This window comes from Oryctolagus cuniculus, chromosome 18, assembly GCF_051225735.1.
Source record: "Oryctolagus cuniculus isolate XC-2025 breed Fujian yellow rabbit chromosome 18, ASM5122573v1, whole genome shotgun sequence".
NCBI lineage: Eukaryota > Metazoa > Chordata > Mammalia > Lagomorpha > Leporidae > Oryctolagus > Oryctolagus cuniculus.
Window position 1 is genome coordinate 14,481,690 of NC_142884.1, and position 21,477 is coordinate 14,503,166.

At 57.4% G+C, this 21,477-nt stretch overlaps 2 protein-coding genes across 2 annotated transcripts; one reads left to right on the forward strand and one right to left on the reverse strand.

Moving 5' to 3' along the window:
* Window positions 1-462: 462 nt before the first annotated feature.
* Window positions 463-6,041, forward strand: LOC149120787 (transforming growth factor beta-1 proprotein-like). The gene is made up of 5 exons (XM_089319065.1): window positions 463-511; window positions 1,087-1,275; window positions 3,565-3,642; window positions 5,728-5,848; window positions 5,945-6,041. The coding sequence occupies exons 1-5, from the start codon at window positions 463-465 to the stop codon at window positions 6,039-6,041; spliced, it is 534 nt and encodes a 177-aa protein (XP_089175191.1).
* Window positions 6,042-10,378: 4,337 nt separating this feature from the next.
* On the reverse strand, window positions 10,379-17,730 carry LOC138843154 (transforming growth factor beta-1 proprotein-like). Its single transcript, XM_070062165.2, has 6 exons — window positions 17,385-17,730; window positions 16,279-16,439; window positions 14,120-14,237; window positions 12,173-12,250; window positions 11,883-12,029; window positions 10,379-10,581 (listed from the first exon to the last, which is right to left on the reverse strand). Exons 1-5 carry the CDS (start codon window positions 17,728-17,730, stop codon window positions 11,908-11,910), a joined length of 825 nt encoding a protein of 274 aa, XP_069918266.2. The 3' UTR covers window positions 10,379-10,581; window positions 11,883-11,907.
* Between the last annotated feature and the right edge of the window lie 3,747 nt (window positions 17,731-21,477).

The following is a 21,477-nucleotide window of genomic DNA, read 5'->3' on the forward strand; positions in this document are numbered from 1 at the left end:
GGACCTGTGTCGCACCCCCGCCCATCTCCGGAACCCTGTGTGTCCTAGGACTTCCCGTCTACAGGGGCCGGGGCTCTCCCAGCCCTGCTCCAGCTCTCCTACTTAAGACCACCCACCTTCTGCCAGCAGAGCTCGCCTACCTCTGTTTCTGCCACGGGACACCGAGGCAGTGGTCTGCATGAGAGGCACGACCAAGGGATGCGAGGCCGGCAGTGGGAGAGGGGGCTAGCAGGAGTGGAGTGGAGACCCGGAGCGTGGGGCGAGGGCACGGGCTTCGCAGCGGAGGTGAAGGCTCAGAGCAGGGGACCCCAGGAACCAGGACTCGTGGGTGCAGGGAAGGGGCTTCTGGAAGGGGACGGGCATGGAAACGTATGTTAGGAGGAGGCTAAGGGGAGGGGGCAGTGCCCTGGGCGCTGGGCGGTGAACCCTGCTCGCTGAGGGAAGGGAGAGGCCAGACGAGCAATGGAGCGCAGCGGGGGGAGCGGGGCAGGGTCGCCTGTGCAAGACTCAAGTGAGAAAACCCAGCAGGTAGGGGTGAGGCCGCCCCACGTCCAAGAGGAGGAGGAGGACCCCGCAGAGCTAAAGGCCGTCACTATAGAACCCAAAGTCCCAGTTCCTCCCACAGAGCTGCGCCTTAGTCAGGAGCCCCTGAGTGGAAGGCACAGAGCTGGACGCTGCTGTTGAGGTTCAGAGGGACAGAGCCTCAGGGTCAGGGGGAGTGAGTGCCCCAGGTCACACAGTGCAGAGGCAGCAGGGGCTCTTCCTGACCCCAGGCTCTCCCCATGACCCTTCCTCTTGCAGTGCAATCCACATCTGAGCTGGGGGCCTGGGACAAGGGAGCCACACGGCCACTCCCTGGGGGGGCAGATGGAGGCCTCAGGTAGACAGAGTGGTCAGGACCCATGGTGCAGGGCAGGAAGCCCACCCAAAGAGGACTCATACCACCAAGGTCACACAACTGAGAAGTGTCAGAGTCCAACTCCAACCCGGGCTGCAGCTCTGGGCCCTGTCCCTCAGACTGGGGGTGCCCCTGCTCCTTCTATCCCTGCCAAAGCCCTGACTCCTCTGTCTGCTCCTCCCAACTAGAAAGCTATCAAAAATTCAACGTAAGCCGGCACAGCGTCTATATGCTCTTCAACATGTCAGAGCTCCGGCAAGCAGTGCCCGAGCCGGTGTTGCTGTCCCGGGTGGAGCTGCGCATGCAAGTGCTCAAGTTACAGCAGGAGCAGCACGTGGAGCTGTACCAGGTGAGGAGGGAGCCTGAGCTGTGGCCAGGTGGGGGTGGAAGGCTGCTGGCCACAGGTCCTCATAGACGGCCCTGGGAGGGGGAGGAGCACAGACCGGGGACTCCTGGGGCTCTGGGGAACTTCCCACTCTGCCAGGATTTTCAAATGCTTGGAAGGCTGGTGTCTTAGGAGCTGGGTCCTGAAGAAGTCAGGACTGTAGAAAGTCGAAAACTCTGGACAGGATGAGGCTCCAGTACTGTTCTGTCCAGTATGGTGGCTGCCAGTCACATTTCAGTTGATTAAGATAGACATTGATTAACATTAAATATTTCCAGTGTTCCACAGTCATGTGGGTAGCAGCTGCTTTTTGTAATTCACTTTTTCAGTGTTTTGTGTTTAGATTAATTTATTTACTTGAAAGCCAGAGTTACAGAAAGAGTGGGATAGATACAGATAGAGACAGACAGCTAGCTTCCATCTGCTAGTTCACTCTCAAATGACCACCATCACCAGGGGCTGGTCAGGCCAAAGCCAGGAACATGGAACTCCATCTAGTTTTCCATCTCGGGGCAGGGGACCAGATAGAGGCATCATCCACTGTTTCTGAGCCCCATTAGCGCGGAGCTGGATCAGAAGTGGAGCTGCCAGAGCTTGGAGCAGTGTTCAGATTCGATGCCTGCATCACAGGCCATGTCTTAACCCACTACCCCACAACTCCAGCCCCTGAGGTTATTTTTGTACTTATTGTTTATTAATTTGAGAGACAAAGAGGCCAATATATATAAAGTTCCCATCTGCTGGTTCACTCCCAAATTGCCTACATTGGCCAGGGTTAAGACTGGCCAAAGCAGGGAGGTGTGACTTCCACCCAGGTCTCCCTCGTAGGTGACAGGGACCCTACTACTTGAGCTACACCTTCCACCTTCCAGGGTCTGCATTAGCAGGAAGTAGGAGTCAGGAGACAGAGCTAGGTATCCAGCCCAGGCACCCCTCTATGGGATGTGGGCATAGTAACTAAGCCGCATACCTGCCCGAGCGGCTGCTGTGTTAGATGTCACTGATTGTGAAGATTTCCAGAAAGTTCTTGGACAGCATTTCTAGAGGAGGAAGTCTCCAGGCAGTTATTTGCCCTTCTACAGAGGCTGGAGTCCTAGAAGATCACTGACCTAGAATCCTTGCTATCTGCAGCGTTAGACGCACAGGACCATCGATGTGAGAGCCTCACAATGAGAGGACGTGGCCGAGTGTTCAGTTCTTGCAGTCTGAACTTCAGCTTCTTGCTGAAGCCCTGAGGTTGCTGTCCTACTGTCTGCAGGTCACACAGCTGGTTTCTCTTCTTTTGCTTTTTTTTTTTTTTTATTTTCTTTAAGGAAACATTAACTTTTGGAAGGCAGAGTGATAGATCCTCCATGTTCTGCTTTACTCCCCAAATAGTCACAAAGGCCTTGCTGGGCCAGGCAGCAACCAGAAGCCTGGAAATACATCCAGGTCTCCCATGTGAGTGGTAGGGGCCCAACTAGGACCATCATCTGCTGCCTTCCCAGGCACATTAGCAGGGAGCTGGATCAGAAGTGGAGCAGCCTGGACTCGATGCTCCTATGGGATGCCAGCACCGCGGGCTGTAGCACAGCACACTGTGCCCCTACCAGCCCCAGACGCCTGGATTTGTAGACATGAGTCTCCTGGGACTGCTCAGGCCCATGGCTGGCCTTCCTGGGCTTTATCAAACACTGGGGCACAGAATGACACCTGACTAAGCCTTCAGCTCAGAACCAGGCTGTCACATCTGCCGACTGAACGCTCAGCACAGCCCAGGTGCTGGCACCCCAGTCTTGGCTGTGTGGGCCGTGCAGGTGCCTTGGGCCACAAGAGGGAGAGCACCCCCCAGTGCCTCAGGGAGTCGGGTCAGGCCCAGCACCCCATGGAGGCTTGGCTTTTCCTCTCTGGGGTGCTGTTGGAGACTGGAGCCTGCAGACACCCTGTAGGCGCCTGGGAGGCAGGGTCTGGAAGCTGCACCTGGAGTAGGTGGAATGGCTGAGCAGCCCTGGTGTGGGACCCATTAGCAACATCACTGGCCTTCCTGTCACCTTTGTTTTATCCTCAGAAATATAGCAACAACTCCTGGTGACACAACAGAGTGGTCATCATTTGCTTTCACCAAAGTTGTGCAGCAGTGGCTAAGTGACAGAAGTGAGATCAGGGTGTGCCCCACCCCTTGATTCTCTGGGGGTCGTGCTGCCTCCCGCCCCACACATTTTGGTATAAACTCAGAGGTGTGTGATGAGGTGTGTGGTTCATCCATGTCCTGAGCACCTGCTTTCTGCCCTGCCCGTGACAGGTGATGCAGGGGACAACAAGCCTGACCAGGACAGCCTGGTCCTGGCCTGCACGGAGCTCATCATCATCTGGGTGGTGGGTGGGTGGGGGTGGTTAACTGTGCAGTGATGACCCAGAGTGGCCATGCTGGGATGAGGAGCCCAAAGGGAGTGCCTGGCCCAGCCAAGGTTCAGGGAGGGCTTCCTGGAGGAGGACGTTTCTGAGCTGATGTTGGAGGGCTGAGTAAAATCTGGAAGGAAGCAGTGAGGGGCCGCGTGTTCTGGGCAGGGAGCAGCCTGTGCAAAGGCCCTGAGAGCAGGCAGAGCCGGGCACAGTGCATCTGCCCAGGAAAGGACTGGGCCACTCCTCTCCCTCGCTGAGTCCACAGTGCCCAGGGGTCCCTCCTAGTCATGCACGCATCCCAGGACTCCCCTCAGGCTCCTGTCCTGGGCCCCACCCTGTGTGGGAGGCGTGGGGGACACAGTGGGGAGCAGGACAGCCCTGGGTCCTGCCCTCCTGGGTCCACTTCCCTCTGCACTTAGCAGTTCCTGCCAAAGCCCCGGAGGGCAGCAGTGACCTGGAAGGACCAAGGCTGTGAATGGGGAGGCAAAGGCAGAGGGGTTGGGGTCAGTGTGGGGAAGCCCCCATTGCTGTGTGGGCCCAGAGCAGGCACCCAAACTCATCTGGGGGCCAGGAGGGCTTCCTGGAGGAGGGCGATTGTGTGGAGACTCACAGGAGAATTCATTAGACCAGGTGCAGTGAGGGCGCCCTGAGCCAGAGACTGTGCCTGACAGGATCTCCCGTGTCTGGGTCGCTGTCTGTGCAAGCACACAGCCCAGGGCCCGCAGGCAGGAGGAGCTTAGAAACCATCACTCAGTCATTCCAGTCGCCTTTATCCCACATGTGCCCTCGGGAAAGCCCCAGGCTGAGCTTTGCCTCCCAGCCTTGGCTGCCTGTGTGACCGAGGGCAAGTCAGGTCCTTTCTGTATGTCAGCTGCTAGGCCTGTCAGATGGACAGTGGGGGGATTACAGGGACAGCACACAGGGAGGGGTTAGGTCAGGGCACCCAGTACCTGTGGACCTTGATTTTTAAAGGTGAGCGCTGGGGATGGAGAGATGTCCATCTGCTGGGCCTCTCTCAAATTCTTCCTAAGCCGTTTGTTTCTTTGCTTAAAGATTTGTTTATCTGAAAGGCAGAGTTCAAGAGAGAATCTCCCATAGGCTTGTTTACTCCCCAAATGGCTGAACCAAGCAGAGGCTGGGATCCTGGAAGTCCATCAGTGGCTCCATGTGGATGCAGGGGCTCAAGCACTTGGGCCATCTTCTGCTGCTTTCCCAGGCACATTATCAGGAAGCTGGATCAGAATTGGAGCAGCCCGCCAGTCCTCACTATGGCACAGTGTGTGAAGTTGCCACCTGTGACGCCTGCATTCCAGCCTACATTCCTCATGGGGGCTGTGTCATTCCCAGATGCTCCACTTGCCATCCAGCTCCAGCTGTGAGCCTGGGAAAAGAGCAGGACTGTGGCCACATGGGAGACTCCAGAGAAGTTCCTGGCTTCGGCCTGGACCAGTCCGGGCCATTATGTCCATTCGGGGAGAGACCAAGCAGATGGAAAATCTCTCTGTCTCTCCTTTATTTTCTGTAACTCTGCCTTTCAGATAAACAGTTAAAAAAAAAAAAAAAAAAAAAAAGAAGTCGATCAGCTGGGACTGGGACTGCTGCTATAGGATACCAGCTGCAGTGAGGGATTTCCCGCCACACCACAACGCCAGCTCCTGAGTGTTATTTACTCCTGGGAGCCAGGCCCAGTGGGAACCAGAAAAATAGGGGTTTCTATCCAGGTGCATCCTGCTTTCTACGGACAACAATGAGAGAAATAAACAGCCAAACAGCAATGTCAGAGGTCACATGTTATGGAGAAAATAAAGTGATGTCATGTCTAGGAGGGTGTGCATCCCAGAGGGCCTCTCTGAGGTGACATGTGAGCCTCATGAGGCCTGAAGACAAAGCTGCAGGCAAGGCAAAGCGCTGAGCACCATGGTGGCGGGGGGGGGGGGGGGGGCGCGGGGGGAGGGCTGTCCCAGGCAGGAGGAGCCCCTGGAGTTTGCTCCTTCCTTCCCCTTCCTCCAGGGTCTGGCTGGGCCTCCCACTCATACTGCCTTCCCTCTCCCCACTCCCACAGAGGAAATAGAGGGCTTCCACCTCAGCACCCGGAGGTCCAGTGACAACACAGATGATGTCCTCCAAGTGGACATCAACGGGGAGTCCATGGCCCTGGTTCAGGCCAGCCCCAACTGTGATCTGTGTGTGCTTGTGTGTGTGTGTGTGTGTGTATACCCCCAGCCCCACAAACCACACCATGCCATGTTCCATCCATCTGAGAGTCCCCACCCAAACAGGGATCAATTCGGCAGCCAAACTGGACATGCAACCATTCAGAACCCATTCTGGCACTTCCTGCTTGTCATCTACAACACACTGGACCGTATCATGTAGTCAGACATCTCCCAGCTGTGCTGAGATTTGGACAGCAACTTCTGCTACAGGTGAACACAGTGGCCCTTGACTGTGGCCCTCCGGGCTGTGCCCCTGGCTGAGCCACACTCGGCTGGGCTTCTCTTTAGCCTGAGGGTCGGGACCTGGCAGCTGGGTTGGGACCTGGGAGGCCTAGAACGTGGGGCCCGGGCCCCTTCCTGGTGCAGTGCAGCAGTCGGAGGCTGTCAGGATGTGGGCACGGGAACTGGAATGCGGTGTAGCAAGGCTGCCTTGCTGGGGGCTTCTGAGTGTCTGGGGCTGGAGTTCTAGAATGCTGGGTGAGCGTCTGTGACTGGGAGCAAGGCCGCTGGAGTCGAGGAGGCTGCCTGCTGGGAGCCTAGAGGGAGGAGACTGTGCGTTTTGGGTTCCCACACCCCGGGCAGATCGGAGCCCCCAGTGCTGGCCCCTGGCCTTGGGACATTAGGCTCCCAGGGCTGGGACCTGGGCTGAAATGGGAGCCCTGGCTGGGTGTGGAGGAAGTGGGGATGCTGACTGCCCAGGACAGGGTGCAGGCTCAGCCAGGGAGTGCGGGGCCTGGCAGGCGGCAGGCTGGGCCTCGTGTGCTGGCTGCGCGTGGCGGGAGGCTGCATGGGAGGGTGGAATGTGGGGTCCTGGAAGGCCTGGCGCCTGGCGAGCTGGGACGCGGGAAGGGCGTCTTGGAGCTGGAGCGCGGGGACCTCACAGCCCAGTCAGCTGGGGCCCAGGTCCCTGGAGTTCACTTAGAATGTGAGGGCCGAGCGGGGAGTCGCAGCCCACCCCTCCCCCAGGAGAATCTGTGGTGCTGTCCGGGCTTTCTTTCATGGCGTCCCCGGCTGGACGTCGCCCCTTGTCCAGGGCTCTTCCAGCACCAGATCTCACACCTGGGCTAGGACCCCCAGGGAGTGAGGGGCTGCGGTCCTGAGCGCCCTGGACTCTGGGAGGCAAAACAGGAGCTCAGCGGCGAGGGCGCTGCCCGGAGTCAGACCTGGACCTGCTCAGGGCTCTGGGCCACGGGGACGCAGGCTGCGGAATCCAGACCTGGGAGCCCGATCCAGGGGACACCCCCCACACACACACGTACCAGGGAATCCAGAAAGTTGAGGGCAAAAAAATCTGAATTTATTTCGGTATAAAACATTCTCTGAAATCTATGTAGTTTTTTTCCTATATGCATTTTTCCATGTATTTGAAAAAAATTTTGCATCAAAACATTACTTTGCCTTGAATTGATTCTAGAGATACAGATACTCCTGGCCAGTATTGTGGTATCGCAGGTGAAGCACCACCTGCAGTGCCAGCATCCCCTGGGGGTGCCACTTCGAGTCCGGCTGCACCCATGGTGTTGCCTAGCGGTGGAAGATGCCCCCGTGTTTGGTCCCCTGTGTCGACATGGGAGACCTGTAGGAAGTTCCTGTCTCAGGCCTGGCACAGCGAGGATGTTGCGGCCTTTAGGAGAGTGAACCAGCACAAGGAAGATCTTTTTCTCTCTCTCCTTTTCTTTGTCTCTATAACTCAGCCTTTCATATAAAATAAAATTGTTAAAATAACTAGAAAGCAAACAAATACTATTATATAGAGATTTGCAAATCATATATAATTATGCCATATAAGCATTAATGATATACATTTATATATTATATAGATACTATATATTATGTAGTAAATATTATATGTGTGTATTTATAAATGTATATTTCCACATATAAATATAAATAAAGATTTACATAAACAAGGGAGGGGGAGAGAGAGACATAACTGGCTGGTTCACAAATGGCAGTGACGGTGTATGAGTGGCTATGAAGATATTTGTTACATATAATATAGATAAAATACATATTTAAAGTTCATATTTAGGGGCCGGCGCCATGGCTCTCTTGGGTAATCCTCTGCCTGCAGCTCTGGCACCCCATATGGGCGCTGTCTAGTCCCGGTTGCTCCTCTTCCTCTCCAGCTCTCTGCTGTGGCCCAGGAAGGCAGTGGAGGATGGCCCAAGTGTTTGGGCCCTGCACCTGCATGGGAGACCAGGAGGAGGCGCCTGGCTTCTGGCTTTGGATCGGCACAGTGCGCCGGCCGTAGCGGCCATTTGGGGAGTGAACCAACAGAAGAAAGACCTGCCTCTGTCTCTCTGTAATTCTACCTGTCAAATAAAAAAAAGTTCATATTTATAATTACATAGGTATAACCAATCATATAAGCATATTAGCTATATAGAGACATACATTAAAAAGATATAGACATATTATATACAGGTACTAATAAATACACACACGTTACATAGAAACATAGACACATACTACATACACACCTGTCACATAGAAACATACACACACTACATACACACGTTACATAGAAACATACACACCACACACAAACGTTACATAGAAACACACATACCACATACACACATGTTACATATAAACATACGCACATACTACACACGTTACATAGAACACACGCACATACTACATACACACATGTTACATAGAACACACGCACACACCACACACATGTTACATAGAACACGCACACACTACACACATGTTACCCGTGAGCGGGTGTCTCACACGGAGAAGTGGCGGCTCCGGGAACTCTAGGAGGAGCCCAGGAGAGGCACCGCCCCTCTCAAGGCCTAGCCCGCGGCCGGCTCTTTCTCCGTCCAAACGTCCCAGCAGAGGACGGAGGAGCCCGCCGGGGACGCCTGGACGCCCACGGGACCCCGCAGAGCCCCTCTCGCGGCTCCGGCCGGGCTCCGCAGCCCCCGCTCCCCCAGCCCAGCCCGCGCGGGCGTCCCGGGCTCTGGAACCTTCCGCGGGGGATCCTGACACCCACGTGGGAGACAGAAGGGGCTCTCACCGGGGCTTCAGCCTGCCTCAGGTCTGGCCATCGCCGCATCTGGGCAGTGGACCAGAGGACGGACGATCTCCGAGTCTCCCCGTCTCTCACTCTGCCTTTCACATAAACAGACGGCCATTTCTTTAGACGGCTTTCCTGTCCAGGGCGGGGCGGCCACGGCTCTGAAGGCCTGAGCCCTGGACCGTCCGTGACCCCTCTCCACGTCCGGGGTCCTTCACAGGGTCCCTGGGCAGCAGCAGCCAGGCGCGGACAGCTGGCGGGAGACCCTCAGCAGCGGCCGCCGTGACCCCGCCCCAGCTGACCCGGAAGTGCTCCCGGCACCCGTCCAGGACAAGGCCAGGCCTGTGGCCTCCAGGGCCCCTGAGTCACTCCACTTCGTCCTTGCTTGCAAGGCCCCTTCCCTCAGTCTGGCAGCCCCAGGGCACGCGCAGAGGCCTCCCGGGGCCCTCGGGCGTCGGAGACAGGGTCAGCAGACCCGCGGAGCCCGTGGGCATCTGCGCGAGCGTGAAAACCTCAGCCCACGCAGGCTCACGACACACAGGCCGACAGCAGCTCTGAGCTGAACGCCGGGTTTCGGGTGCGGACGCTGGCACAGACGCTCCCAGTCTGGCCCAAGCCAACCTCCGACACCCGGGAGTCCTGGAGCTCCCCGCAGGCCTCCCAGAGCTTCGCTTGGCGACGCTGGGGTGCGGGCGCTCTGCGCAGGCGCCGCCGCCCACGTGACCCTGTGCCCGCCCACTTCCTGCCCCGCGGAAGGTTCCAGAGCCCGGGGCGCCCGCGCGGGCTGGGCTGGGGGAGCGGGGGCTGCGGAGCCCGGCCGGAGCCGCAAGAGGGGCTCTGCGGGGTCCCGTGGGCGTCCAGGCGTCCCCGGCGGGCTCCTCCGTCCTCTGCTGGGACGTTTGGACGGAGAAAGAGCCGGCCGCGGGCTAGGCCTTGAGAGGGGCGGTGCCTCTCCTGGGCTCCTCCTAGAGTTCCCGGAGCCGCGCTTCTCCGTGTGAGACACCCGCTCACGGGTAACATGTGTGTAGTGTGTGCGTGTGTTCTATGTAACGTGTTTGTGTAGGATGTGCGTGTGTTCTATGTAACATGTGTGTAGTATGTGTGTTTCTATGTAACGTGTGTGTAGTATGTGTATAGTGTTTCCACGTATGTGTGTATGTAGTGTCTATATGTAAGTCGTGTATGTCTATTTCTAATGTATCTATTATATGTATCCATATGCTTATAGTTATATGTTCATATTATATTTATAATATCTATTGTAAAGAATATCTATTTCGAAAAACATAAGTATGTAGGCTTAATGTGTATATGGTGTTTATGTGTCAATAGAAATATCAATTTCCATATTTTTATTAGCTATTAGATATAGTGTCTATGTAATACACAAAATTTGTATTTATGTATATTCAAATGGTTAATATATAATATACATTTATATATCTATATAACTATATAACAGAGAATTTGCTTAGTCATTTATTATTTTTAAGTTTTTTTTGAGAGATTTACATAAACAAGGGAGGGGGAGAGAGACATAGAAAGGTCTTCCATTCGCTGGTTCACAAGTGGCGGTGACGGTCAGAGCTGGGCAAGGCTTGAGCCAGGAGCTTCATCCGGGTCTCCGTTGGGCCATCTGCTGCTGCTTCCCTAGCCCATCAGCAGGGAGCTGGAGAAGTAGAGCGGTCAGTAGTCAGAGGGTGCGTGTGGGGTGCTGGCATCGCAGGCAGCGGGTTTACCTGCTCCAGTACCTATTTCTGTATGGTTTGTTTAGGGTCAAGTAATTTCTGGGTACAAACTGTTTTTCATACTACACAGAAAATTCATATTCTAAAAAAACTATGCATAGATTTCAGAAACCATTTGCACCAAAATAATTACAGGTTTTTAATTCCAATTCCCATTGACTTTCTGGATTCCCTGGTACGTGTGTGTGTGGGGGGTGTCCCCTGGATCGGGCTCCCAGGTCTGGATTCCGCAGCCTGGGTCCCCGTGGCCCAGAGCCCTGAGCAGGTCCAGGTCTGACTCCGGGCAGCGCCCTCGCCACTGAGCTCCTGTTTTGCCTCCCAGAGTCCAGGGCGCTCAGGACCGCAGCCCCTCACTCCCTGGGGGTCCTAGCCCAGGTGTGAGATCTGGTGGTGAAAGAGCCCTGGACAAGGGGCGACGTCCAACCAGGGACGCCATGAAAGAAAGCCCGGACAGCACCACAGATTCTCCTGGGGGAGGGGTGGGCTGCAACTCCCCGCTCGCCCTCACATTCTAAGTGAACTCCAGGGACCTGGGCCCCAGCTGACTGGGCTGTGAGGTCCCCGCGCTCCAGCTCCAAGACGCCCTTCCCGCGTCCCAGCTCGCCAGGCGCCAGGCCTTCCAGGACCCCACGTTCCACCCTCCCATGCAGCCTCCCGCCACGCGCAGCCAGCACACGAGGCCCAGCCTGCCGCCTGCCAGGCCCCGCACTCCCTGGCTGAGCCCGCATCCTGTCCTGGGCAGTCAGCATCCCCACTTCCTCCACACCCAGCCAGGGCTCCCATTTCAGCCCAGGTCCCAGCCCTGGGAGCCTAATGTCCCAACGCCAGGGCCAGCACTGGGGGCTCCGATCTGCCCGGGGTGTGGGAACCCAAAACGCACAGTCTCCTCCCTCTAGGCTCCCAGCAGGCAGCCTCCTCGACTCCAGCGGCCTTGCTCCCAGTCACAGACGCTCACCCAGCATTCTAGAACTCCAGCCCCAGACACTCAGAAGCCCCCAGCAAGGCAGCCTTGCCACACCGCATTCCAGTTCCCGTGCCCACATCCTGACAGCCTCCGACTGCTGCACTGCACCAGGAAGGGGCCCGGGCCCCACGTTCTAGGCCTCCCAGGTCCCAACCCAGCTGCCAGGTCCCGACCCTCAGGCTAAAGAGAAGCCCAGCCGAGTGTGGCTCAGCCAGGGGCGCAGCCCAGAGGGCCACAGTCAGAGACCGCCATGTTCACCTGAAGCAGTAGTTGGTGTCCAGGCTCAGCCGAGCTGGGTGCTGTGTAGCAGCTGCTCCCGTTCCAGGGGGGTGGCCCAGAGGAGCAAGAAGGGCCGGGTCATTCTCTCAGTGTTGGCATCGTCCCCTTGGCGGCCAGAACTGATCCCTGTGTGGTTGAAGACTCTCAGGCGGATGGATCAGTGCCATAGGGTAGTTTGTGGGGTTGGAGGGGACACAGACACACAAGCACACGCAGTCACACACGCAGATGACAAGCTGGGCTGGGCCGGGCCAGGGCCGTGGACTCACCGTTGATGTCCACTTGGAGGACATCATCTGTGTTGTCACTGGACCTCCGGGCGCTGAGGCGGAAGCCCTCTATTTCCTCTGTGGGAGTGGGGAGAGGGAAGGCAGTCTGAGTGGGTGGCTCAGCCAGACCCTGGAGGAAGGGGAAGGAAGGAGCAAACCCCAGGGGCTCCTCCTGCCTGGGACAGCCCTCCCCCCGCCCCCCACCATGGTGCTCAGTGCTTTGCCTTGCCTGCAGCGTCCCCTTCAGGTCAGCTCACATGTCACCTCCTCAGAGAGGCCCTCCGGGATGCACACCCTCCCGGACCCTGACATCGCCTTGTTTTCTCCATCGCCTGTGACCTCTGACACTGGTGTTTGGCTATTTATTCCTCTCAGTGTTCTCAGTAGAAAGCATTGTGCACCCAGTAGAAACCCCTATTTTCCTGGTTCCTCTCTGAGCCTCGCCACAGTCTTGACAATATCTGGGAGCAGGTGTTGTGGTGCAGCAGGTGAAGCTCCGACTGCAGCCCTTGACCCCACAGCAGCAGTTCCTGTCCTGCCTCATTAACCCTGCTGCTGCTTGTTCTTCTAAAGTATGTGTGTATTTGAAAGGCAGAGCTACACAAAAGCAGGGAGACATAAAGGGATGTCCAACCTGCTGGTTCATTGCTCAGCCCCCAGGACTAGTCCAGGCCACAGCCAGGAAGGGCATTGGAGCACGCAGTGTGGGAGCAGCTGCACTGCTCTCCCAGGCCCGGTAGATGATTTCCCTGGGAAGGGGGCAGATGGGAATTGGAGAGGCCCGCAGGTGAGGGAGGTCATGGGTGGCAGCTTGACAAGCTCTGCCGTGATGCTGATCACTGGGCTGCTCCACTTCCGACCCCCCTCCCTGCTGATGTGCCTGGGAAGGCAGCAGACGATGGCTCCAGTGCTGGGCCCCTGCCAGCCACCTGGAGACTCGCCACCCACACAGGGCGGGGCCCAGGACAGGAGCCTGAGAGGAGTCCTGGGATGCGTGCATGACTAGGAGGGACCCCTGGGCACTGTGGACTCAGCGAGGGAGAGGAGTGGCCCAGTCCTTTCCTGGGCAGATGCACTGTGCCCGGCTCTGCCTGCTCTCAGGGCCTTTGCACAGGCTGCTCCCTGCCCAGAACACGCGGCCCCTCACTGCTTCCTTCCAGATTTTTTTTATTTATTTTTTATTTTTATTTATTTATTTATTTATTTTTTTGACAGGCAGAGTGGACAGTGAGAGAGAGAGAGACAGAAAGAAAGGTCTTCCTTTTGCCGTTGGTTCACCCTCCAATGGCCGCCGCGGCCGGCGCGCTGCGGCCGGCGCACCGCGCTGATCCAATGGCAGGAGCCCGGAGCCAGGTGCTTTTCCTGGTCTCCCATGGGGTGCAGGGCCCAAGCACCCGGGCCATCCTCCACTGCACTCCCTGGCCACAGCAGACAGCTGGCCTGGAAGAGGGCAACCGGGACAGAATCCGGTGCCCCGAGCGGGACTAGAACCCGGTGTGCTGGCGCCGCTAGGCAGAGGATTAGCCTAGTGAGCCGCGGCGCCGGCCTCCTTCCAGATTTTACTCAGCCCTCCAACATCAGTTCAGAAACGTCCTCCTCCAGGAAGCCCTCCCTGAACCTAGGCTGGGCCAGGCACTCCCTTTGGGCTCCTCATCCCAGCATGGCCACTCTGGGTCAAAACTGCACAGCTAACCACCCCCACCCACCCACCCACCCACCCAGATGATGATGAGCTCAGTGCAGGCCAGGACTGGGCTGTCCTGGTCAGGCTGTGTCTGTCCCCTGCATCAGCTGTCACAGGGCAGGGCAGAAAGCAGGTGCTGAGGACATGGGTGATCCATGAACAGATCCCTCACTCACGTCCCAGCTCTGAGTGCCTTTGACACCAACAGGGGGCGGGGGCAGAACTCAGGAGAAGCAGGGGTGGGGCAGACCTGGGATCCTTACCTCCGCCTCTCAGCCACTGCCGCACAATCCAGGTGACAGTAAATGACAACCACTCATCTGTGTCACTGGGTGTCAGCTTACGCCTCCTGTAGTAGCGCCAGGAATCGTTGCTGCATTTCTGGAGGACAAAGCACGGGGGAGAGAGAAGCGGGAGATGCTGCCAGCGCCTCCCACACGGCGTGTTCGATTCCTCCTCCTCCTGGGCAGATGCAGGCTTGCCCAGTAACACCACACGCAAGCCTGCAGGCTCCAAGTGCCATGCGCCCAGAAAGGAGAGGCCATGTCTCTTTGGGGTGCTCAGAGCCCAGACCCTCCAAGAGGCTGCGGGGAGCTCTTTCTCCTGGAGGCCTGAGGTCTGACCAGAGGCTGGGCCCCTCCCCACCTGCACAGCCCGCAAGGCCAAGCCTGTGGTGCCAGCACCTGGGCTGTGCTGAGCGTTCAGTCGGCAGATGTGACAGCCTGGTTCTGAGCTGACGGCTTAGTCAGGTGTCATTCTGTGCTCCAGTGTTTGATAAAGCCCAGGAAGGCCAGCCATGGGCCTGAGCAGTCCCAGGAGACTCATGTCTACAAATCCAGGAGTCTGGGGCTGGTAGGGACACAGTGTGCTGTGCCACAGCCTGCGGTGCTGGCATCCCATAGGAGCATCGTTGGAGTCCAGGCTGCTCCACTTCCAATCCTGCTTCCTGCCAGTGCACCACGGAGGGCAGCACAGGCTGATCTGAGTTGGGCCCCTCCTTCACGCGGGAGACCCGGGTGGAGTTCCAGGCTCCAGGTTTCAGCCTGACCCAGCCCTGACCATTGGGTCCATTCGGGATTGAACCAACACAGGCAGGATCTCCCTATCACTCTGCCTTTTCAATAAATAACTTAAAAAACTAATGTAACAAAAAGCAGGTGTGTGACCCGTGGCACGGTGGGACAGTGGAAACATCCTCCTGGGGCTGGACACACCCTCAGCAGCTACAGCCAAAGCCAAGGTCTTCAGACACTGCCCGATAGGAGCACTCAGCCCTGTGCTCTCGTGGGAGGCCCTCACGTCTCGGAGCCTGTGAGTCCAACACTCCCGAAGACAAGGCTTCTAGGTCAGTGATCTGGGAACTCCAGCCTTCTGGAAGGGCAGATATCGGCCTGGAGACTCCACCTGGAGAGCAGCACTGCCCACAGGCTTTCTGGAAGTCTTCACATCAGTGATTTCCAAGGCAGCAGAAGCTGGGACAGGTATTTAGCTCCGTTGCTCCTGTGCCTGTGTCCCATAGCAGGGAGCCTGGTTGGCTACCTGGCTCTGCTCCTGACTCCAACTTCCTACTAATGCAGACCCGGGAGGTGGAGGGTGATGGCTCAAGTAGTTGGGTCCCTGTCACCCACATGGGAGACCTGGGCGGGTTCTCAGCTCCCTCCCAGGTGTGTGTGTATATAACCACACCCCGCCACACACACACCTGTGTCCCTGTCTCTCAAGGAAATCAGTAAGAAATGAAAAGGACTCTCGGGGGCTGGAGTTGCGGTGGGCAGGTTAAGCCACGGCCTGTGATGCCAGCGTCCCACTGAGCAGTGGATGAAGCCCTGGTTGCTCCACTTCCCATTCAGCTCCTGCTGATGTACATGAGAAAGAAGCAGAAGGTGGCCCCCTGCCTCCCACGGAGGAACCCAGGATGGAGTTCCATACTCCTGGCTTGGGCAGGTCCAGCCTGGGTGGTGGTTGCCATATGGGGAGTGAACCAGCAGATGAAATCTCTCTCTATTGCTGTCTCTGTCTGTATCCTCCTCTTTCTGCAACTCTGCCTTTCAAATAAATAATCTTCTTAAAAAACTTTAACAAAATGAATTACAAAACCGCAGCCAATTCATATGACTGTGGTGCACTCCAAATAGTTAATGTTAATCAGTTTCCATTTTAATCAAGTTAAATTTGACTGGGGCCACGACAGTTTAACAGTTCTGAAGCCTCAGCCTATCCAGAGATTTCGACTTTCTACAGTCCTGACTTCTTCAAGGGCCTAATTCTAAGACCCCCGTCTTCCAAGCATTTAAAAGCCCAAGTTCCCCAGAGCCCCAGGAGTCCCCGGTCTGTGCTCCTCCCCCTCCCAGGGCCATCTATGAGGACCCTGCGGCCAGCAGCCTTCCACCTCCACTGGCCACAGCTCAGGCTCCCTCCTCACCTGGTACAGCTCCACGTGCTGCTCCTGCTGTGTCTTGAGCACTTGCAGGCGCAGCTCTGCCTGGGACAGCAACACCGGCTTGGGCACTGCTTGCCGGAGCTCTGACGTGTTGAAGAACATATAGACGCTGTGCCGGCTTTCTTTGTATTTTTGGTAGATTTCTAGTTGGGAGGAGCAGACAGAGGAGTCAGGGTCTGGAAGGGGTACAAGGAGCAGGGGCGCCCCCAGGACAAAAGCCCAGAGCTGCAGCCCGGGTTGGAGTTGGACTCTGACACTTGTCAGCTGTGTGACCTTGGGGCCCAGGGTCCCTTTGGGTGGGCTCCCTGCCCTGCACCATGGGTCCTGACCACTCTGTCTACCTGAGGCCTCCATCTGCCCCCCCAGGGAGTGGCCGTGTGGCTCCCTTGTCCCAGGCCCCCAGCTCAGATGCGGATTGCACTGCAAGAGGAGGGGTCATGGGGAGAGCCTGGGGTCAGGAAGAGCCCCTGCTGCCTCTGCGCTGTGTGACCTGGGGCACTCACTCCCCTCCCTGTGGCCATAACTAGCTGCCTCCTCCCACCTGTTGCCATTGATCCCATGGGCGAAACCATCATGCAGACCAGTGCCTCTTTCGCCATGACCCGTTCAATCCTGCGTGTTCTGTGAACCCTGGAAGCGGATCCACGCTCCTGGCACTTTGCTGTGGTTCGCCTCTCCTTGCTTTTGCTCCTCCCATCTTTCCATTTCGTGACACCCAACTCTGCCCAGCTTTCTCACTGGCTCCTTGCCCACAAACTACGGGCTCAGCCTCTCCGCACAGAGCACCCCTCTCTGCAGCTCCTACCCCACGAGCCCCAAATTCCACAGGCCCTGCGGAGGGAACGGCCTTCTACCCCATTGCCTGTGCCCCCCGGGACCTCCCTCGACCCACGGGTCCCGTGCACTTGGCGCACTGTTCCAGGACCAGTCCCTGAGGGTCTGGGAGCTCAGCGCCCTCCCCCACGTTCGCTGTGCACCCAGGGGTCCTCTTCCTCCTACTGTGTCCTCTGCAGGTAATTTCCTCCCTGACCCTGGCACTCCGGCGCCCCCTGGCGGCCCCTTTCCGGGTCCCAACCCTCGGAGCTCACCGTGGTTGCTGTCCAGTATTGGCACACGGGTGACCTCCTTGCCAAAGAAGCCTAACTTGTGTTGGGGCTTCTGTTTAGCTCGCTCCCCGGACACCTGATCGCGGGTTCTGTAGTACAGGGCGAGTATGTCCTCGGGCACTGGACCAGTAGGCACCTCATCGTCACTTGGGGGGCTGGAGAGCCCCAGCTTGGCCAGGATCAGGGCGCCGACGGCCTGGATGTGCTGTTGTCTGAGCAGCTCCATGTGGGTGTTGTTGCGGCTGAGCGTTCCCACGGCTGGGCGGGCGGTTGACAACACCAGGAGCCACAGCAGCGGCAGCAGCAGTCGCATCCCGGAGGGCAGCATGGTGGAGGCAGACACTAAGCAGCACTGCGGAGAACACCAACAGGGCTAGGGTGGCATGGGGAGGCCTCGACCAGGCAGGGGCTGAGGGTCTCAGGGGGCAGCTGAGGCCTTCAGGAAGGCAGAAGCAGGGGCGGAGGGGAGGCTGGTGGCCGGGGTCGTCTCAGTAGCCCCTGGAGCAAATGCAGAGGGGCGAGCTCTGCTGCTAGGGGAGCCGGGGCAGGGCTGAGCCGCAGTCCTGGAGGAGGGAAGGTCCGAGGGTGCGCGAGGTTCTGGAGGAGCCTGCAGTGCGGGCGAGGTCAGGGCAAGGCCTTCAGGGCAGTCAGGGTCTGTGGCTCCGAGGGCTGGGCAGGTAGGAGTTTGCTCTAAGGAGACAGGCAGGGAGCAGAAGCGGGAGAGGCTGTGAGGAGGGTGGCGGCCTGTGTTTCCCGAGTCTTACCTCTGCCTGGGCCAGCGCTGTGCGAAGTGGTTCCCACACCTGTAGCTCCTAGCCACAGTGGAAAAGGTTCCGAAATTCTTTCCTTTTATCCCAACCAGCTGCCCCTCCTCCAGCTCCTCCTCTCTCTCCTCCCCCAGTGGTGGCATCATGGACGGGGCCTCTTCTCAGGCTCCTGGGCCTGGGGTTGTTGCTTCAAGTCTCCTTCCTCTGCCCTGGGCCCAGGCCCTGCCTGAGGCCAGCTCCCATCCGGGGGTGTCCAAGAGGGGATGTGCCCCCCACACAGACCCGACCCTGCTGTCCAGGGATCCACTAGAGACTCCTGCACCCCGCATCACAGTGCCAGTAGGAGCCCCATCTGCTCTGCTTCCCATCCAGCATCCTGCTGGTGCGCGGGAGATGGCAGAAGATCACGGCTCCAGCTAGGGTTCCTGCCACTCTCATGGGAGACCAGGAGGGAGGTTCGCTCTCCTGGCTTCAGCCTGGCCCAGGCCCTTCTGCTGGGGCCATGTAGGGAGTGAACGAGAGATGGAAGAACTCCCTGTCTCTGGCATTGTGCACTTTAAATAAATAAATAAATCTATAGAAAAAGTTAAACAAAATGCACCCACAGAGTCTTGGGGACCCCTCTTTTCAGGAGCTCGAGCCTAAGGCCTCCCCTTGAGAGAGGCTGGTCTTGCACTTGCAGGGCTGCAGGGCTGAGATGTGACTCCCAAGGCTGGCTGCTCGGAGGTGCTGAGGTGAGATGAGATAACTTTCCTAGAACCTACTGCCAGCTCACCAGTGCCCCAGGCCCTGTCGAAAGCACGTTCCAGGGGGCCAGCGTCATGGCACACTTGGGTAATCCTCCCCCTGTGGCGCCGGGATCCCATATGTGTGCCGGCTTCTAGTCCCGGCTGCTGTTCTGCCAGTCCATCTCTCTGCTGTGGCCTGGGAGGACAGTGGAGGATGGCCCAGGTGCTTGGGCGCCTGCACCCGGGTGGGAGAGCAGGAAGAATCACCTGGTTCCTGGCTTTTGGATAGGCACGCGTCGGCCGTGGCGGCCATTTGGGGAGTGAACCAACGGAAGGAAGACTGACTCTCTCTCTCTCTCTCTCTCTCTCTCTCTCTCTCACTGTCTATAACTCTCCCTGTAAAATAAAAGAAGGGAGGAAGGGCAAGCAAGCACGTTCCAGCCTTCCTAGCATTCCTGCCTGTCCACGGCTCTCCTTTACCCCCATGTTGCACATGAAGAAACTGAGGGGCTTCCTCGGGGACAGGGAACAACAGGTCCTAGGCCAGCAGAGCTAACCTAGGCCTGTGTTCTTTGAGACGCATGGAGGGCAGGAAGCAGAGGCAGGAGGTGGGCTGGGGGCATCCAGGCAAGGAGGCTGAGAGAAGGTGTGTGTGTGTGGGGGGGGTGATGTGCTGATTCTCAGGTGTCCTGGGTCAGTCTGGATCCGCACAGCCCTGGGTTCCTCTCAAGGCCCTTGCTGTGTGGGCCCTGGACAACGGCTTCAGCTCCCTGAACCCCAATCTCTTCATCTGTAAAAGGGAGCAATGCTGCCCGCCTCCCAGGTGTGACAGCACACATGAAGCCTGGAATGGCGCAGTGACCATCCCAGCGTCTCCCGCAGCCTGCAGAGTAAGCGTCTGAGTGGTCGTCGACGTTATCAACCAGACCCTTCCCCAGCAGTCTGATGAGAGGACTCTCTACCCTGCACGCCTCTGCCTCCCTCCGGGAGCCCACCCAGCTTGCACTGGCCTTGCTTCCCAGAAGCCCTCCACCCTGCCAGACCAGAGGACTCCCAGCCTATGTGGGGCCCGGCTGGCGTTCCCTCCCTCCAGGCTCCGGGGCCCCATGCCAAGAGTGCAGAGCTGGAGCTGGCACGTGCCCACTCCTGGGGAGAGGAGAAGGGACTGGGGAGAGGAGAAGGGAAGGCGTCTGGGAGTGTGCTGGGCGTAGCCTGTTTCTGACTGATGAGGAGACAGGGAGACCCATGGAGGGGAGAGGGGAGGGACAGGGGCAGGATGTGTCACCCCGAGGATGCCCTGTTACCATCTCCTTAACCTCGCTCTGGTGTCTTAATGAAACCGTGTCAGCACCACGAGGGCCGGGCTTTGACCTCCTAACGGAATGCACTGCAAACCAGGGTGACCGTGGGATTTAGGAAGCAGTCGTTTAGCCTGGGTTGAGACAGCCGTGTCCCTCACCGCAGCACCTGGGTTTCATTCCTGGGTGCAGCCCCTGACTCCGGTCCTCCCAGTGCAGAGCTGGGAGACTGAGGGGATGGCGCAAGTAATGGGGGTCTCGCCTCCCTCGTGGGAGACCTGGATTGACTTCCTGGCTCCTGGTTTCCACTCCCACCCAGTACTGGTTGGTGCAGGCACTGGGGAGGGAACCAGAGGGTGAGAATTCTTTCTCTCTCAAATAAATAAATAAATAATCATTTTTATGGATAAGTCAGGGGAGGGGATTGTGGTCAGCTGGGTTAAGCCACCGTTGGAGACTTCTGCATCCCATATTAAGTGCCTGCTTTGACTCGGCTTCACATCAGCTTCCTGCTCACGCACCTGGGAGGCAGCAGGTGACGGCTCATGCACTGAGCCACATGCCTGCACGTCACAGACCAGGATGGAGTTCCTGGCTTCTAGCTTGGGCTTCTTGTCCAGCTCGGCTGTTGTGGGCTTTTGGGGAGTGAATCAGCTGAAGGAAGATCTCTTCCTTTCTCTGTGTCTCTGTTTCCTTCTGTCACTCTTTTAAATAATGCAATAAATCATTAAAAATAAAATAAGACTGAATTGACGCAAAACTTTTAAAAATATTTTATTCATTTATTTATCTGAGAGGTACAGCTACAGATAGAGAGAGGGAGACAGAGAGAGAAGTCTTCCATCTGCTGGTTCACTCCGCTAATAGTTGCAACAGCAAGAGCTGAGCTGAGCTGAAGCCAGGAGCAAGGAGCTTCTTCCGGGTCTCCCAAGTGGGTGCAGGGGCCCAAGCACTTGTGCCATCTCCCACCTCTTCCACTGCTTTCTCAAGCCATAGCAGAGAGCAGGATTGGAAGAGGAGCAGCCAGAAACAGAACTGGTGCCCATATGGGGATGCCAGTGCCCAGGCAGAGGCTTAGCTTACTCCTCCACACCTTTGGTCACGGGTGCAAAAATTTCTGAAACCCATGCATACAAATAATTTCCACAAACTCAGGGAGGGGCCAAGGGGCCAAACTGGTTTCAGGCAAAGAGTCACACGTGCCTGGGTGCAGGGAGAATAAAGAACAGCATGAGCTCGGGGCAAGAACCCTGAAAGCAGATGCTGCAGCCCTGACAAAGTT